Below are 16575 nucleotides of genomic sequence, written 5' to 3' on the forward strand. Positions count from 1 at the left end.
ACTCCACATAGTTCAAAGACATAGTTCAAAGACCACAGACATAGTTTAAAGACCACAGACATAGTTCAAAGTCCACAGACATAGTTCAAAGTCCACATAGTTCAGACATAGATCAAAGTCCACAGACATAGTCCATAGACATAGTTTAAAGTCCACAGACCTACTCTACAGACAGTTTAAAGTACACATACCTAGTTCAAAGACCTAGTTCAGAGTCCACAGACCTAGTTCAGAGTCCACAGACATAGTTCAGAGTCCACAGACATAGTTCAAAGTCCACATAGTTCAGACATAGATCAAAGTACACATACCTAGTTCAAAGACATAGTTCAGAATCCACAGACCTAGTTTAGAATCCACAGACCTAGTTCAGAGTCCACAGACATAGTTCAGAGTCCACAGACCTAGTTCAGAGTCCACAGACATAATTCAAAGTCCGCATAGTTCAGACATAGATCAAAGTACACATACCTAGTTCAAAGACATAGTTCAGAATCCACAGACCTAGTTTAGAATCCACAGACCTAGTTCAGAGTCCACAGACCTACTCCACAGACCTAGTTCAGAGTCCACAGACCTAGTTCAGAGTCCACAGACCTAGTTCAAAGTCAACAGACATAGTTCAAAGACATAGTTTAAAGTCCACAGACCTACTCTACAGACAGTTTAAAGTACACATACCTAGTTCAAAGACATAGTTCAGAGTCCACAGACCTAGTTCAAAGTCAACAGACATAGTTCAGGCATCACAGACCTAGTTCAAAGACATAGTTCAAAGGCCACAGACCCACTTTAAAGACATAGTTCAGAGTCCACAGACATAGATCAAAGTCCACAGACATAGTTCATAGTTCACAGAGGTAGTTCAAAGACATAGATCAAAGTCCACAGAGTTAGTTCAAAGACGTAGTTCATAGTTCACAGAGGTAGTTCAGAGGCCTAGTTCAAAGTCAACAGACCTAGTTCAAAGACGTAGTTCAGAGTCCACAGAGGTAGTTCAAAGTCATAGTTCAAAGTCCACAGACATAGTTCAAAGATATAGTTCAAAGTCTACAGACATAGTGTGAGAAGCCTTCTCAAAAGAGTTGCTGTTCCCATACCCAAAGAGCACATATAGGTCACTCTATTATAATACCATTTGTTTTTGAAACAGGCTGTCCAGCAAGCTTATGCTCAGGTGTCCAAATACTTTTGGCCATACCAACTTTCTTGTATCAAGTGCTTTCTGTCTGTCGATTGCTTACTTTTTTTTTTTTTACTTTGTGTTCTGCTGGTGAGCTCATTCTGACCTGTGGTTCGTGGGTCCACACCTTCCTCTCTCGTTGCACGTAAACCCAGGTTCAAACCTTTTATTACCTCAAGGAATTAAATAACTTTTAGAAGGTGGTTTTCTATAAATCTTCTATAAAGCTGTATGAATATTCATGCTGGTGCGCGGCCGGGCGAGCTTTATTGGTGCCAAGTTTCACCAGGCCGAGCGGCAAAGTGTGTCCCGGCCATTTACGAAGCAGTTAAAGGAAACCAGCAGGCGGATAGCGCGGCACGTTCGCCGCTGGCTTTATAAGCGAGCACGCTAATCAAGGCTAAATGCTTTTTTACAAGCTGCTCCCAAGCCAAAGGAGATTTTAAAGCTCCCTGTGCTGGGCCAGCTGACCGCCATCGTGCTCGGTGTGCCAGGTAAATAGCTGACTCCCTTTTTATGAAGGTCTTTACCCAGCCCTAGTGACTAGAGGAACTGATCTATATGTGTGGCAATATTAGTTTCATGCAGCACGTGATTGGATGGCTTGCATAAGCATTGGCTATAGAGTGAACTCCGGTACCCTTACCTGATTGAAATCTCTCATCTCGTCGGCGGTGCGCAGTCCTTGTCGAAGCGCCACGCAGGCACGTAACAAATGACGCAGACGTAACGGAAAAGGCAGCGGAACGGAGCAGGCTCTAATCGAGGGGGAGAGCGCCAGGGAAGACGTGTGCTCAATCGATACCGTAGATCAGCGCTCCATCTGGCCGGAAAATGAGCGGATCACCATAAACATCTCGCCGAGCGCCGCGTCGTCCAATCAATGCCGGCCGTATCGATTTAGTTATTGCAGGTTCATACGCTCCGGACAGTGTTAAATGTACATTCAGCAGCCCGTGGGCATCCGTCAGCGGCCGAGCGGCGAGGGCTTAAGACAGAGAGGTGAGGAAGAGAGGGATGTAATGGAGCAAGACTCTAAGTGGATTAAAGTGAGGAGGAATAATTCTAGATGGTTCCGAACACACCAGTTCAATTACACCGGTTACAAATCAGATCCGCCACAATTATCTAAATAAAGTGTACTACCAGAGTGCTGGCTGTTTTTTTGAGGGGGGGTTTGGGTCAAAAATTGGTTCCTACACAACTCGCTTTGATGTATAGCAGGGACTTGAGGGCCACACTGGGTTTTAAATTTGATAGACAGGCCAGGCTAGTATCAGATGGGGAGATGAACTAATATTAATGATCACTCAAAGAATGCATGCATACCTGTGTGTAGAGACTAAAAACTCTGCTTTAGCAATGGTCGGTCGTGTTTGGAGTGCGCCATCTAGTGTAGTCAACTGAAACTAGGGGGATTACAGAAAAAAAGCCAAAATAAACGTGGTCTTAGGACAATTTTGTAAATACTTAACAGGCAGGATTAAACAGCCAAACTGGCCATAGTTAGCCCACCACTAGTCTATAGGAAACAAAAGAGAACGTTTAGCACTTTTAGCCAGCCGAGACGTTTTGATTGACCATAAGGTTTTCATTTGCTCTTTGCAGGATCACAGAAGATTCCACAGGCACCACACTCGACGCACTGAAGGCTCGCATCCGAGATTTGGAGAAGCAGATCCTCCGAGGAGACCGATACAAGTGTCTGATTTGCATGGTAAGAACATCCTCATGCTGTCGTGTGTCTCTGCCTGTGCTTTATGTTATGACAAGGTTGTTGGTATCTGTGTCCGGGAGTCCATGAGAACGTAATTGTCTCTGATCCAAGCCACACTAGCTATTATTAGGTTTGTGAGCTGTTGTACAGAAGGGGGTCGGTCCTCTAACTCGGGGTAAAAACGGTGGCAATCTGGTCCCACTGTGGTTTACAAGATGTAACTTGAAGCCCTCCTATTTTGTATTATCTACCTGTTGAAATTAGTTTTTTTAATTTTTCTCTGTGGCCCATTTTTTTGGCTTGTGACTCTTAACTAGCAGCAACTGACTTCATGTCTCGGAGGAAGCATGTGCCAGCCCTCTTCCAGTTCATTCCAAAACTGTGCTTTATAGAGCTTGCTTTGTGCACATGGGCATTCATGCTAGAACAGTACATTTACATTTTCTGCATTTAGCAGACGCTCTTATCCAGAGCGACTTACAGAAGTGCTTCCATAGTAAACATTTCATTTCTCAAGTTTTAGTAAACAACAGTCAGAGAACACAAATCTGCTAAAAACTCAATTAGAACCAAGTGGTTTTTTTTTTGGTTTTTTTTTGGAAATGCTTAGTAAAAAGGTGGGTTTTTAATCGTTTTTTAAAGACAGCAAGAGACTCAGATGTTCGGACAGACAGAGGAAGTTCATTCCACCACTTGGGTGCTAGAACAGAGAAGAGAAGAGCCTTGATGCTTGTCTTCCTTTAGTCCTGGGTGGAGGATCAAGTCGAGCGAGACTAGTGGCTCGGAGGTTGCGTGGTACAGAGCGGGGTTTGATTAGACCACGAAGGTAGCTTGGGGCTGGTCCTTTTTTGGCTTTGTAGGCGAGCATCAGTGTTTTAAACTGAATGCGTGCAGCTACAGGAAGCCAGTGAAGAGAAAAGGGCCTTCCCTAAACTGTTGCTGCAAAATTGGAAGCATATCGTTTGCTTTTATATAATTGATTTATTACACCTCTTAGAAATTATTGTCCACCTAGTGTATTTTACTCCTTAGTGTCCAATCCTTCCAAGGCAAAGCAGTGCCCAACCCACGCTCAAAAATAAAGACATATCAGATGTACCCCTGATGGGTCTGTGTTGCCTGTAAACGTTGTAAAAACATGTCATTGCCTTTATCTCTGGTAGTAATACAGTGTTCAGTCGTGCTGAAGAATTTCCCTGCACTAGTATTTATCAGTGGAAGTCTACTGCCACCTGCTGTTCATGTTGGCTATAACAGGCCACCCAGCTCACTCCACTAGTATAATCACAGCAGCTGTAATGATGCAGTAATGATTAATGATGGGATGTGGGTTACTAGTAAAGCTGAATTATGTGCTTGCACCCACCCTTGTGGGACCTGTCGCTCGAGTCTGTTTCCTTCTGTTGCCTCAGACACGTTTTTTAGATTCCTTTACTGCCAGGACAGGAATCGAGCTTAATGTAGACTGGGAGTACAGCTTCAGTGCCAGGATTACAGATAATTTGCACACAAGCTTGTTTGATGATGATAATAATAATAATAATAATAATGCTTTTCTCTCTGTCTGTTTCTTGTTTGCTTTCTCTATCAGGACTCTTACACAGCGCCCCTCACCTCCATCCAATGTTGGCATGTCCACTGTGAAGAATGCTGGCTTAGGACTCTGGTAAGAAGCCTCTGACTTAACCCAAATTAACACACATCAAAGCCATAACAGCACCAATTTCTTTTTAGTTTTGCTCCTAATCTGTAAACCTGCATGTGTACCCGCCCACACGTCCCTTCCTGCTCAAAGCTGCATTCAGAGACGTCTCGAGAGTCGTCTTACCCGTCAGCACGTCCCGCCGCTGCACGAGGAAGCAATTAATACCTGCTTCCCAGCCTCCGCCCTTTTCCAATATGCGTAGTATTAAATCAGCCTCGTGTTGCTGTGTTTTTCACCGAGCCCTGTGTGTACGACCCTCTGATGAAAGGGATAAGACGTCTGTGTGTGTGTGTGTGTGTGTGTGTGTGTGTGTGTGTGTGTGTGTGTGTGTGTATGCACAGTGGCTTGTTACTAATGCAGGCATTAAAACAGTTGCCTGAAGGCAGCAATAAAAGCAGCACGCCAGGCCTCCTCACGTCTCGATCAAACGGAACGCCTGTAATTTAGCTACAGATGTAGCTGAGCGGTTTGCCCGTTAAACACAGGTAACCCCTGCCGGCCAGAGCAAAGGAACCAAATTAAACAAGCAGCGCCCCTGTGGTTTTGGGTAGCGCGGCGGACAGGGAGCCAAGGTGACCGCGGTGCAGAGAGTGCTGATCCGCACGAGCGTCGGGAATTTTTTTTGAAAGTCAGCATGTGTGTGGTGCTGAGATTACACACGTGTTCACTTAGCCAGGTGATAGACATAGACATGATTTTGAAGTATGTCTATGGGAATTTGTGCCCATTTAGTCAAAAGAGAAAGTCTTAATGGACATTCCGGGTCATTCCAGAGCTGTTCAGTGGGGCTGAGGTGAGGTCTCTGTGCAGGCCACTGGAGCTTTTTGGCATGTCTCTACATACTTGCTTGGGTGGCACAGTAGCTGAGGGGTTCGAAGGTCCTGGGTTTGATTCCCAGGTGGAGCGGTCCGGCTCCTTTCTGTGTGGAGTTAGCATGTTCTCCCTGTGTCTGCGTGGGTACATGAATCTTGTGTAACCAGTAACTACCTGTTCTGTCATGAATGGAACCAAAGTGTGTAAAACATGACAAAAAGACCTTCCCTAAACTATTGATGCAAAGTTATTAGAATATAAATCCTGTATTTAATTGATTTATTACACCTGTTAGTAATTATTGTGGCTGAAACGCAGGAATTCCAAAATTAGAAGAGGTGTCCCAATACTTTTGTTCTTATAGTGTATTTTTTATTTGAATCTCGTATACACGACTAACCGCCGCCTCTCGTTTCTTCTCCAACAGGGAAACAAGAAACTCTGTCCGCAGTGCAACACCATCACGTCGCCGGGAGACCTCCGCCGCGTCTACTTGTGAACGGCTCAGCATCTCCCGCATCCTTCCCTCATCCCCCGTTCGTCCAGTTCGCTCCGGTGGATTTAAGTTTCCCTTTTTTTTCCCCTCAGACTGACAATTGTTTTTTTTTTTTGCTAACGAGGAGCGCCCGACGTAGCCCGCAGACCGCACGGGGACTCGAAAAGACTTTGTACAGACTCAGTAGGAGAAGCTCCTCCCACTTCTCACCCAGCCTGCCACTCCGCGCCCCCCCTTCCTCGTGGTGCTCCATGTACGGTGCAGGCCTACACCTCTGCCCGCCTCCCTGCTTCGCTTTGGCACGCCTCCTCTGGCTTTTTAGAGAGAGCGTGTGTGTTTGTGTGTCTGTGTGTCTGTGTGTGCGCAGAAACAACCACCGAGTCGGTCCTCAGCAGAACTCTTTCCCGATCGGGACCAAAAAAAAAAAAAAGAATAAATGAAAAGTAGTGGTTTACCCCTCTACCCATCTGCCCCTCCCTCATAATTCACCATTGTGCGGTTTTGTTTCTTTTTTTGTTTCCTTTGCATTGATTTTGAGATTTTTCCTCCTTTTGTGGTGTTCTAGTGACGTCAACCAAACTCAAATTCACTCAAGCAGCGCAAGCACATGTATAATCGTCTCGTATGTTTACGGTGTCGTGAGTAAATGACATAGAGAACACACTTGTATACACACGCATAGCGCACACTTAAAAAAAAAAATAACAGAAAAAAAGAGATTCAAACAGACACACAGCAGAACACGGACATACACACGAGTATATATTGTAAAGTCCAGTTTTAGTTAGGGCTGGGGTCGGGTGGGTAGGGGAAGGGCAGATGTTTCATTCTCGATGGCTAAAGAAATCCCTCTGTATTTTTAAACAGATGTTGTTGTCTTGAAGTTGTATTTCATTGTACAGGAAGAAATTTAATAATGTTAATAATTAACTACTCAAACTAGGCTTTAAAGGTTTAGGCTGTAAATTTTTTTTCACCTGAATATACAGTATAAACTGTAGATCCGAACCGGAAGTAAGAGCGTCTTTTTTTTTTTTTTCTCTCCTTTTTCCGTTTCACGCAAGCAATTAAGAGTCCGGCTTTAATTTACTCTTAATCACCCTGATTACTGTTCGTCTCGGGTGCGCTTCCATTCCTCCTCGCCAAGAAGAAACGAGGATAAAACAGCAGCTTCGACGCAGACAACGATGACGACGCTTTTCTTTCTACACGATGGATCGGTTTAGCACTGGAAGAACTGGCAGTCGACCTGATTCTTCTGCTCTCTCTCCAGGACTGAGATGCTGTGCTTTTGTATTTGTACAACTATATATTCTGTGATTTTTCTGTATTGATGTAAGCAAGGAAAAAAAAGAATTCAAGAAAAGAAGGCTAAGTGCTTATCCCGATGCCACAATAAATGGTCAAATGTTGCTTTGGTTAGAGCTCTTTCTTTATTTATAATAATAATAAAATTTTGTTTATAAGCGCCTTTCAAGAAACTGAAGAACACTGTAGAAGTACAGGCCTAAAATAGCATTTACATTAATTTACAATAAAGGGAAAATAAATGGTAATAAAACAAAAGAAAAAGAAAAGCAGTAAGAAAAGGTGGGTCTTAAGCTGTTTTTTGAGAGAGGTGACTGACTTATTATAATAATCATTAATAATTATTATTAAGGTTGTAATAACTTATTAAAATTATTATTAATATTGTTATCATGTACACAGATCAACCATAACTTTAAAACCACCTCCTTGTTTCTAGACTTACTGTCCATTTTATCAGCTCCACTTACCATATAGAAGCACTTTGTAGTTCTACAATTACTGACTGTAGTCCATCTGTTTCTCTACATACTTTTTTTTAAGTCTGTTTTCACCCTGTTCTTCAATGGTCAGGACCACCACAGAGTAGGTGTTATTTAGGTGGTGGATTATTCTCAGCACTGCGGTTTCACTGACTTGGTGGTGGTGTGTTAGTGTGTGTTGTGCTGGTATGAGTGGATCAGACACAGCAGCGCTGCTGGAGTTTTTGAATACTGTGCCACCTACCTAGTTGGTTCACCTTGTAGATGTAAAGTCAGAGACGATCGCTCATCTATTGCTGCTGTTTGAGTTGGTCATCTTCTAGACCTTCATCAGTGGTCACAGGACGCTGCCCACGGGGCGCTATTGGCTGGATATTTTTAGTTGGTGGACTGTTCTCAGTCCAGCAGTGACAGTGAGGTGTTTAAAAACTCCAGCAGCATTGCTGTGTCTGATCCACTCATACCAGCACAACATACACTAACACACCACCACCATGTCAGTGTCACTGCAGTGCTGAGAATGATCCACCACCTAAATAATACCTGCTCTGTAGTGGTCCTGTGGGGGTCCTGATCATTGAAGAACAGCATGATAGGGGGCTAACAAAGCATGCAGAGAAACAGATGGACTACATTCAGTAATTGTAGAACTACAAAGTGCTTCTATATGGTAAGTGGAGCTGATAAAATGGACAGTGAGTGTAGAAAACAAGGAGGTGGTTTAATGTTATGGCTGATCGGTGTATATTATTATTATAATTTTTGTTATTACTTATATTATTGTTATTATTATTATTAATATTATTATTATTATTAGACCCAGTTTTTATAGGATAGGTTCTGGTCATACTGCGGCCCTGATCATGATAAAGCGGCTACTAAAGATTACGACATTTGATGGGCACAGAATTTTTTCCAGTTGCCAAACTAATTCGGGACTTTAAAAGGTTTGAAGTTAAAGCAGAAGAAAAACATTTAAAACGCCCAATTTTTACGCTCGGAAACTTTAAACATACAGTGGGGCCAAAAAGTATTGTCAGCCACTGATTGTGCAAGTTCTCCTACTTAGAAAGATGAGAGAGGTCTGTAATTTTCATCATAGGTACACTTCAACTATGAGAGACAAAATGAGAAAAAAAAAATCCAGGAAATCACATTGTAGGATTTTTTAAGAATTTATTTGTAAATTATGGTGGAAAATAATAACAAAAGTTCAACTCAATACTTTGTAACATAACCTTTGTTGGCAATGACAGAGGTGAAACGTTTCCTGTAAGTCTTCACCAGGTTTGCACACACTGTAGCTGGTATTTTGGCCCATTCCTCCATGCAGATCTCCTCTAGAGCAGTGATGTTTTGGGGCTGTCGCTGGGCAACACGAACTCCACAAATTTTCTATGGGGTTGAGGTCTGGAGACTGGCTAGGCCACTCCAGGACCTTGAAATGCTTTTTACGGAGCCACTCCTTCGTTGCCCGAGTGGTGTGTTTGGGATCATTGTCATGCTGGAAGACCCAGCCACGTTCCATCTTCAATGCTCTCACTGATGGAAGGAGGTTTTGGCTTAAAATCTCATGATACATGGCCCCGTTCATTCTTCCCTTAACACGGATCAGTCGTCCTTTCCCCTTTGTAGAAAAACAGCCCCAAAGCATGATGTTTCCACCCCCATGCTTCACAGTAGGTATGGTGTTTACTCAGCATTCTTCTTCCTCCAAACACGAGGAGTTGAGTTTTTACCAAAAAGTTCCATTTTGGTTTCATCTGACCACATGATATTCTCCTAATCCTCTTCTGGATCATCCATATGCTCTCTGGCAAACTTCAGACGGGCCTGGACATGTACTGGCTTAAGCAGGGGGACACGCCTGGCACTGCAGGATTTGAGTCCCTCTCGGCGTAGTGTGTTACTGATGGTAGCCTTTGTTACTTTGGTCCCAGCTCTCTGCAGGTCATTCATCAGGTCCCTCCGTGTAGTTCTGGGATTTTTGCTCACCGTTCTCATGATCATTTGATTTGATCACAGTTGATTTATTCACACCAACCTGCTTGCCTATTGTAGATTCACTCTTCCCAGCCTGGTGCAGGTCTACAATTTTATTCCTGGTGTCCTTCGACAGCTCTTTGGTCTTGGCCATGGTTGACTGTTTGAGGCTGTGGACAGGTGTCTTTTATACAGATAACGATGTCAAACCGGTGCCATTAATACAGGTAACGAGTGGAGGACAGAAGAGCTTCTTAAAGAAGAAGTTACAGGTCTGTGAGAGCCAGAAATCTTGCTTGTTTGTTATTGACCAAATACTTATTTTCCACCATAATTTACAAATAAATTCTTAAAAAATCCTACAATGTGATTTCCTGGATTTTTTTTTCTCATTTTGTCTCTCATAGTTGAAGTGTACCTATGATGACAATTACAGACCTCTCTCATCTTTCTAAGTAGGAGAACCTGCACAATCAGTGGCTGATTAAATACTTTTTGGCCCCACTGTACACCATGGGATCAAAAGTATTGAGACTCTCTTTTTGATTTTTGAATTCATGTGTTTCAGCCACAAAAATTGCTAACAGCTATAATACTAACTAGGTAATTATATACTTCCAACTGCATAAACAGTTTAGGGAAGACCCTTTCCTGTTCCAGTATGACTGTGCCCCTGTGCACAAAGCAGAAACTCCACTGGCCTGAACAGAGCCCTGATCTCAGAACAGCTTTGGAATGAACTGGAGCATCAACTGAGGCTTTAATGACCATGGCTCTTTTGACTGAATGGACACAGAAGCCTTCTCATAAGAGTGGCAGCTGTTCTAGCTAAAACGGTCATGTAGAGGTCACTTTGTTTTAAGACCATTTGTTTTTGAAATGGGACGTCCAACATGCTCATGGTCAGGTGTCTAAATACTTTAAGTCTAAAATATCTGTAGTGATTTTTACCAGCAGTCGTTCATTTTCTCTCCATGTTTTCCTGCAGCTATTCTAACTGATAAAAGGTCAATCCCGTTAGCATTGACCTGTGGACGCTTTGCTTGTCAAAACCTCCCGCCGGGCCTTGGGAGATGTAGCGGTTGCACGAGGTCACCGTGGTAACAGCTGGCTTTCGAGCGCGCTGGCGAGTAAACGTAGGAGCGATTGCACCGTCCTGCTAGCCGTCCCAAGCCACAGAACGTGTGACATTTGGTGATCCAGACAGATCCATAGATTACATTAAGGGCGGCGTTGGGCCAGCTCTCGTGTTACCGGCCGCCCGAGAGGCGCTGGAACCAGGAAGAGGGCTTCGCTGAGTGCAAGCTGATCTATAGAAATCGCTTTTGGAGGTCAAAGCTCTGCCTGGCTGGGGAGCGCAAAGTGGGAGGCCTTATTGCCAGTTTACAAACATCTCCACGGGCTGATCGATAGGACAGGTCTCCTCTGGCCCGCTGGGTAATTCCTCGATCATGCTGGCTTTCTGAAACGACTGTAATTTACACCTACGTGTGGGAATTTTGACTTGCTCTTTCCAACCCTATCCCACCCCCCCTACTTTCCGACTCTGGCTCCGGTGTCCACTTCCTTCTCCTCAATTTCTGCTTGAAGTGCTGCTACAACTCATTCAATTAGGAGCCTCACGTTTTTTTCAGCCTCTTTGCGTGATCGATGCGGGTGCTTAGCGCAAAAGGGCGCGTCGGTGTTGATGACGGAGGAAGGCGCGGCACATCCAGTGGCACGTGGTCGACATTTATACAAGAATTTAATAATTATTATACATAATTTAATAATAATGAGGTTTTTTTAATCTGGAAAGATTATAGACAAAGATTAATACAGATCTGGGAAAGGAGCAGTTCTACAAATACTGACTGTAATCCATCTGTTTCTCTGCATGCTTTGTTAGCCCCCTTTCATGCTGTTCTTTAATGGTCAGGACCCCCACAGGACCACCACAGAGCAGGTATTATTTGGGTGGTGGATCATTCTCAGCACTGCAGTGACACTGACATGGTGGTGGTGTGTTAGTGTGTGTTGTGCTGATATGAGTGGATCAGACACAGCAGCGCTGCTGGAGTTTTTAAACACCTCACTGTCACTGCTGGACTGAGAATAGTCCACCAACCAAAAATATCCAGCAAACAGTGACCCGTGTGCAGCGTCCTGTGCCCACTGATGAAGGTCTAGAAGATGACCAACTCAAACAGCAGCAATAGATGAGCGATCGTCTCTGACTTAACATCTACAAGATGGACCAACTAGGTAGGAGTGTCTAATAGAGTGGACAGTGAGTGGACATGGTATTTAAAAACTCCAGCAGTGCTGCTGTGTCTGATCCACTCATACCAGAACAACACACACTAACACACCACCACCATGTCAGTGTCACTGCAGTGCTGAGAATGATCCACCACCTAAATAATACCTGCTCTGTAGCGGTCCTGGGAGAGTCCTGACCATTGAAGAACAGGGTGAAAGCAGGTTAAAACAGCATGCAGAGAAACAGATGGACTACAGTCAGTAATTGTAGAACTACAAATTGCTCCTATATGGTAAGTGGAGCTGATAACATGGACAGTGTGTGTAGAAACAAGGAGGTGGTTTTAATGTTATGGCTGATCAGTGTATGTAGTCAAATGAATAACTTTCCAGAGAAATGAGAGTCGTCGTAAAGCCGTCAGTGTTTTGACATCCTCCTCCTGTGGCTAATCTCGTGATTACCGTCTTGCTAAATTGCTCTTGTATCCGCCGGCGCTTAATGACATTATAATCACGGAATGGTGTAAGGATTTGGCTGAGTGTGTTTGAGCGAGATGTTGTAAGCTTCTAACATTGAGGCACAGGAGTGTTGTTCCTGTAATCTCCCACCCAAAGCTATTTATTACCCTCGGAACGGCGCTACAACTTTAATATCCAATTTCGCTCGGAGCACTTACGTCAAATGCAAGTGCTGCTGTGGTACAGATGCACAGATCGGTCTGCCACTATAGAATGAAACCGATGAACCGCTTACGAGAAGAGGCGTCTGTATGATGGTGATCGTGTATAAACAGCTGGTGGACGTAATCATGGAAACAATAAAGGAAACATTGGAAAATCTCGAATCCACACACAGCTGCCCAGGTGGTGGACTGGTTAGCCCAGTGCCTCTCTAAGACAGCGGTTCTCAAACTGTTTTTCTCTTAACCCCCCCCAAAGGTGTTGTGTTTGATAATTCCTCGATGAAGGTCAGTACCTTGGTATTTTCTGATTTTGGTTAATGTAAACTGGTGAGCTTCTTCAGCTTGGTCTTTTTTGGCAGGATCTGTATCAACAACTGAATCAGAATCTTTTGTAGTTGCTGTTCGCTGACCTTTGCATTTTTGTGGAGGGGCAAATCAAATATGTGTCCATTCTCAAAGACCAACGTAGGCTATAGGCAGTTTAAATTAGATCTATATAGGACGATTAGGTAAAACATGCAGTGGTAAAACACGCACGCACACCAGAGCTGACACTTATCGGTTCGAAACTCAGCTCTGCCATCCGACTGGGCTGGGCGCCTACATGAACAACGCTTGGCTGTTGTTCATACAGATGGGAGCCAGATAGGGACCTCATAACTGATGCAATTACGACCTCTGCTGGCTGATTTAAGTTAAGGAAGTTGAGTCGAGGAAGAACGCATTAATCAGGGTGTGTCTCTCCATACACAAAGCTGATCCGCATATGAACTCCTGCAGGTGAAAAGATGCAGTCAGGTACTGCGGAGGAGAGCGAGACTGACACACTGCGACTCGTGTGCAGTGGCCGACTGCATCTTTTCACCTGCACGAGGCGAGTTCATATGCGGGTCACCCTGATCAACGCATTATTCCTCGACCCTGTGCAGATGCCATCAACCAACCAGCAGAGGTCCTAATTTGCTCAGTTATGAGGAGTCCCTGTCCGGCTTATCCTACCCTATGAACGACAAGCCAATCGTTGTTCATGTAGCCGTTCAGCCCAGCCGAGCTGAGTTTTAAATCGACGAGTTTAAGATGTCAGCTCTGGTGTGCTAGTGTGTCTTACCGCTGCGCCACCTGAGCAGCAAAAACAATGAATAATTCCACATAAGCCACATCAGACAGAAATAAACAAAAAGTTTAATAGTTCATGACCTCAAGTGGCACGACCTTCAAACTTTCCCAAGCGTTACGAACACGGCGCGTGTGAAAGAGCGTCTCAGCTTTGAAGTGCATTGAAATGTGTTCTCAATGAGCTCATTTAAATGAATGGAAATTTCCTGTGTACCGAGGGCACGTCATTCAAACAGGAGTGCCCTCCAGGATTAGTGCCAGTTTCAGTTATTCTAAATACACATACAGGATTCTCTACACTGCCATCCTGGATTAGCATGATTGTTTTAACCACTTCATCAAGAAGAATAAAGGTACAACAGATAGTGTTGGTCCTGCACAGCTTCAGGGGCCTGGGTTTAAATTTGACATTTTGTTTTTGTTTGTGTGATCAGGATTGTTCTTCTGATCAGGATTTAAATGAAGTTATTTAGTGTTTAGTATCTATTTTATAAAGTATATGGACAATTATTGGGACATCCCACCTTTCAAAATATGCAGGAGCATAGCACGTCCTATTTTTTACCCAGTCAGGTTATGCTTCCTCTCCACTGGACCCACTGACCCCTGCCCCAACTGAGGAGAACAATTCTTGCGATGATGGTCAATTTTTGAAAAAAAAAATTCTGGTCACCTCTAGAAAAAAAAAATTACCTCCAGTAATTAACCACTAGACGGCGGTATTTCTCTTTTCGCTACATACTATGTACATAATGTCTATCTTATAAAGCACATGGACAAGTGTTGGGACGTCCCACCTTTCAAAATATGCAGGAGGTGGATTTGCTGCTCTAAATTGACTCTAAGTGTAAACAGGTGGGAAAGTGAATTGAAAGTTAATTTTGTTTATTTATTTTTATTTTGGGGTAATGACAAAGTCAAAGTACATATAAGAATATCACAGAAATATTGGAAGAACATGTTAAACTCAGTGAATGTCAGACTGAATATGGCTTTGAAAAAATACTCTGGCAGCACGATGGCGATGGTTTCCTCCCACAAGTGCAAACATGTTTGTGTGTGGGTGCCTTGTAATGAGGCAGTTATAGCCTAGTGGTTAAGGTACTGGACCAGTAATCAGAAGGTTGCAGGTTCAAGCCCCACCACTGCCAGGTTGTTACTGTTGGGCCCTTGAGCAAGGCCCTTAACCCTCAATTGCTTACATTGTACACTGTCACTAAATTTCGGAATGCCGAAAATGTAAATGTTATTCTAAGTAGGAAACTAGTACCTACTAGTAACTGTACCCCTGTTACATGTTACATGTTACATGTTAAATGTAACTGTACCTGTAGTAACTGTACCCCCACTCCCCTTGTACTTTTAACTGTTTACTGGACTGCTCCAATTTTCCTAAAGCATTTCTCATTTCATGTTTTTCCAAACCTTATTTATTAATCGAGTTCTTAATGAAACTAGATGTAGAAATGTATTTATTAAGCGAAAAGACCATAATTATTTATCTGAAAAAGTGGTGCAGTTGTAGCTTAGCGGTTAAGGTACTGGACCAGTAATCAGAAGGTTGCTGGTTCAAACCCCACCAATGCCAGGTTGCCACTGTTGGGCCCTTGAGCAAGACCCTTAACCCTCAATCGCTTAGACTTTGTACTGTAAGTCGCTTTGGATAAAAGCGTCTGCTAAATGTCGAAAATGTGTGCAGTTGTAGCCTGGTGGTTAAAGTACTCAACCAGTAATTAAAAGGTCGCAAGTTCAAGCCCCACTACTGCCAGGTTGCCAGTGTTGGGCCCTCGAGCAAGGCCCTTAAACTTCAATTGCTTAGACAATGTACTGTCACAGAACTGTGAGTAGCTTTGGATAAAAGCATCTGCTTAATGTCGAAAATGTAAAATGTAAATGTAATGAACTGGCGACCTGTCTGATGTTTCCTGCATATGGCCTACCTTCCTCCTGCCAGACCCACCGTGACCCTGACCAGGTTAAATGTGGTAAAACAGACAATGAATGAATGAATGAATGAATGTAAATACCAGCTTCCTAATGAGCTAGTGAAGGAAAACACTCATTAAGTCTTAAGAACTGCTGGAAGGTGTTTATGTTTGAGTTCTTGCAGTACAAATATTTCACCACATGAGGGCGCTCAATACCAATTTACCTTACCGTCATGGAACTGGTCATAAACTGGTGAGTCAACGTGCTACCAAACAAAGTACACGTGCTTAATAAAACTAGTTTTATTCTGTTTAATTTGTTTAATTAGTTAAATTTGCTATATTTATCTGGAATAAGTTTTATCACTGACAGGGTGACAGTATATGTTTAGATATTTTGAAATCTCTACAAGCTTATCACGCCTGGATGTGATCATGGGTGCAGTGCTTTTAAATGGCTGAATGGGCACAAATTCCCTCAGGCATATTCTTAGTCTTAAGTGGCTGTTGTTATAGCAGATAACTATGATGATCCCATAGATGTGGGTCTATTATAATACCATTTGTTTTTTAAATGGGATTTTTTCGACCCTATAGTGTATGTTACGTGTTGGAAACGGTATGTTATGTTAAATCATATGTTAAAATGATGAATTTATTTCTGATATAATAAGAAGACGAAATTAGGAGTGTGGGTTGTGTTGTAGGCTAACAAAAGGTCTTCTGTAGCATTACCTCCAGTATCCACTAGACGGCGGTATTTCTCTTTTACCTACATGCTGTGTACAGACTAGTGGCGTAACTACAGGGGGGGCAGGGGGGTAGGTGCACTGGGGCCCATGGCAGGATGGGGGGATTCCTCCACGACATGAACTCAACCACCCACTTCACTGCCCCCCATTGGTTGCACGTAATATGCA

General features: G+C 43.4%; 1 protein-coding gene across 8 annotated transcripts in view; it reads left to right on the forward strand.

The window, feature by feature from the left end:
* The window catches only part of rnf220a (ring finger protein 220a), a 126954-nt gene extending 119628 nt beyond the window's left edge, over positions 1-7326 (forward strand). For all 8 annotated transcript variants that reach the window (XM_062993893.1, XM_062993894.1, XM_062993895.1 and 5 more), the window contains 3 exons: positions 2792-2900; positions 4492-4566; positions 5846-7326. In XM_062993893.1, the coding sequence (XP_062849963.1) occupies positions 2792-2900; positions 4492-4566; positions 5846-5917 (256 nt within the window). In that variant the 3' untranslated portion in view covers positions 5918-7326. The remainder of the gene's footprint in view (positions 1-2791; positions 2901-4491; positions 4567-5845) is intronic.
* The last annotated feature ends 9249 nt before the right edge of the window (positions 7327-16575 follow it).

The sequence above is a fragment of the Trichomycterus rosablanca genome, chromosome 4, assembly GCF_030014385.1.
Source record: "Trichomycterus rosablanca isolate fTriRos1 chromosome 4, fTriRos1.hap1, whole genome shotgun sequence".
In the NCBI taxonomy this organism is placed as follows: domain Eukaryota; kingdom Metazoa; phylum Chordata; class Actinopteri; order Siluriformes; family Trichomycteridae; genus Trichomycterus; species Trichomycterus rosablanca.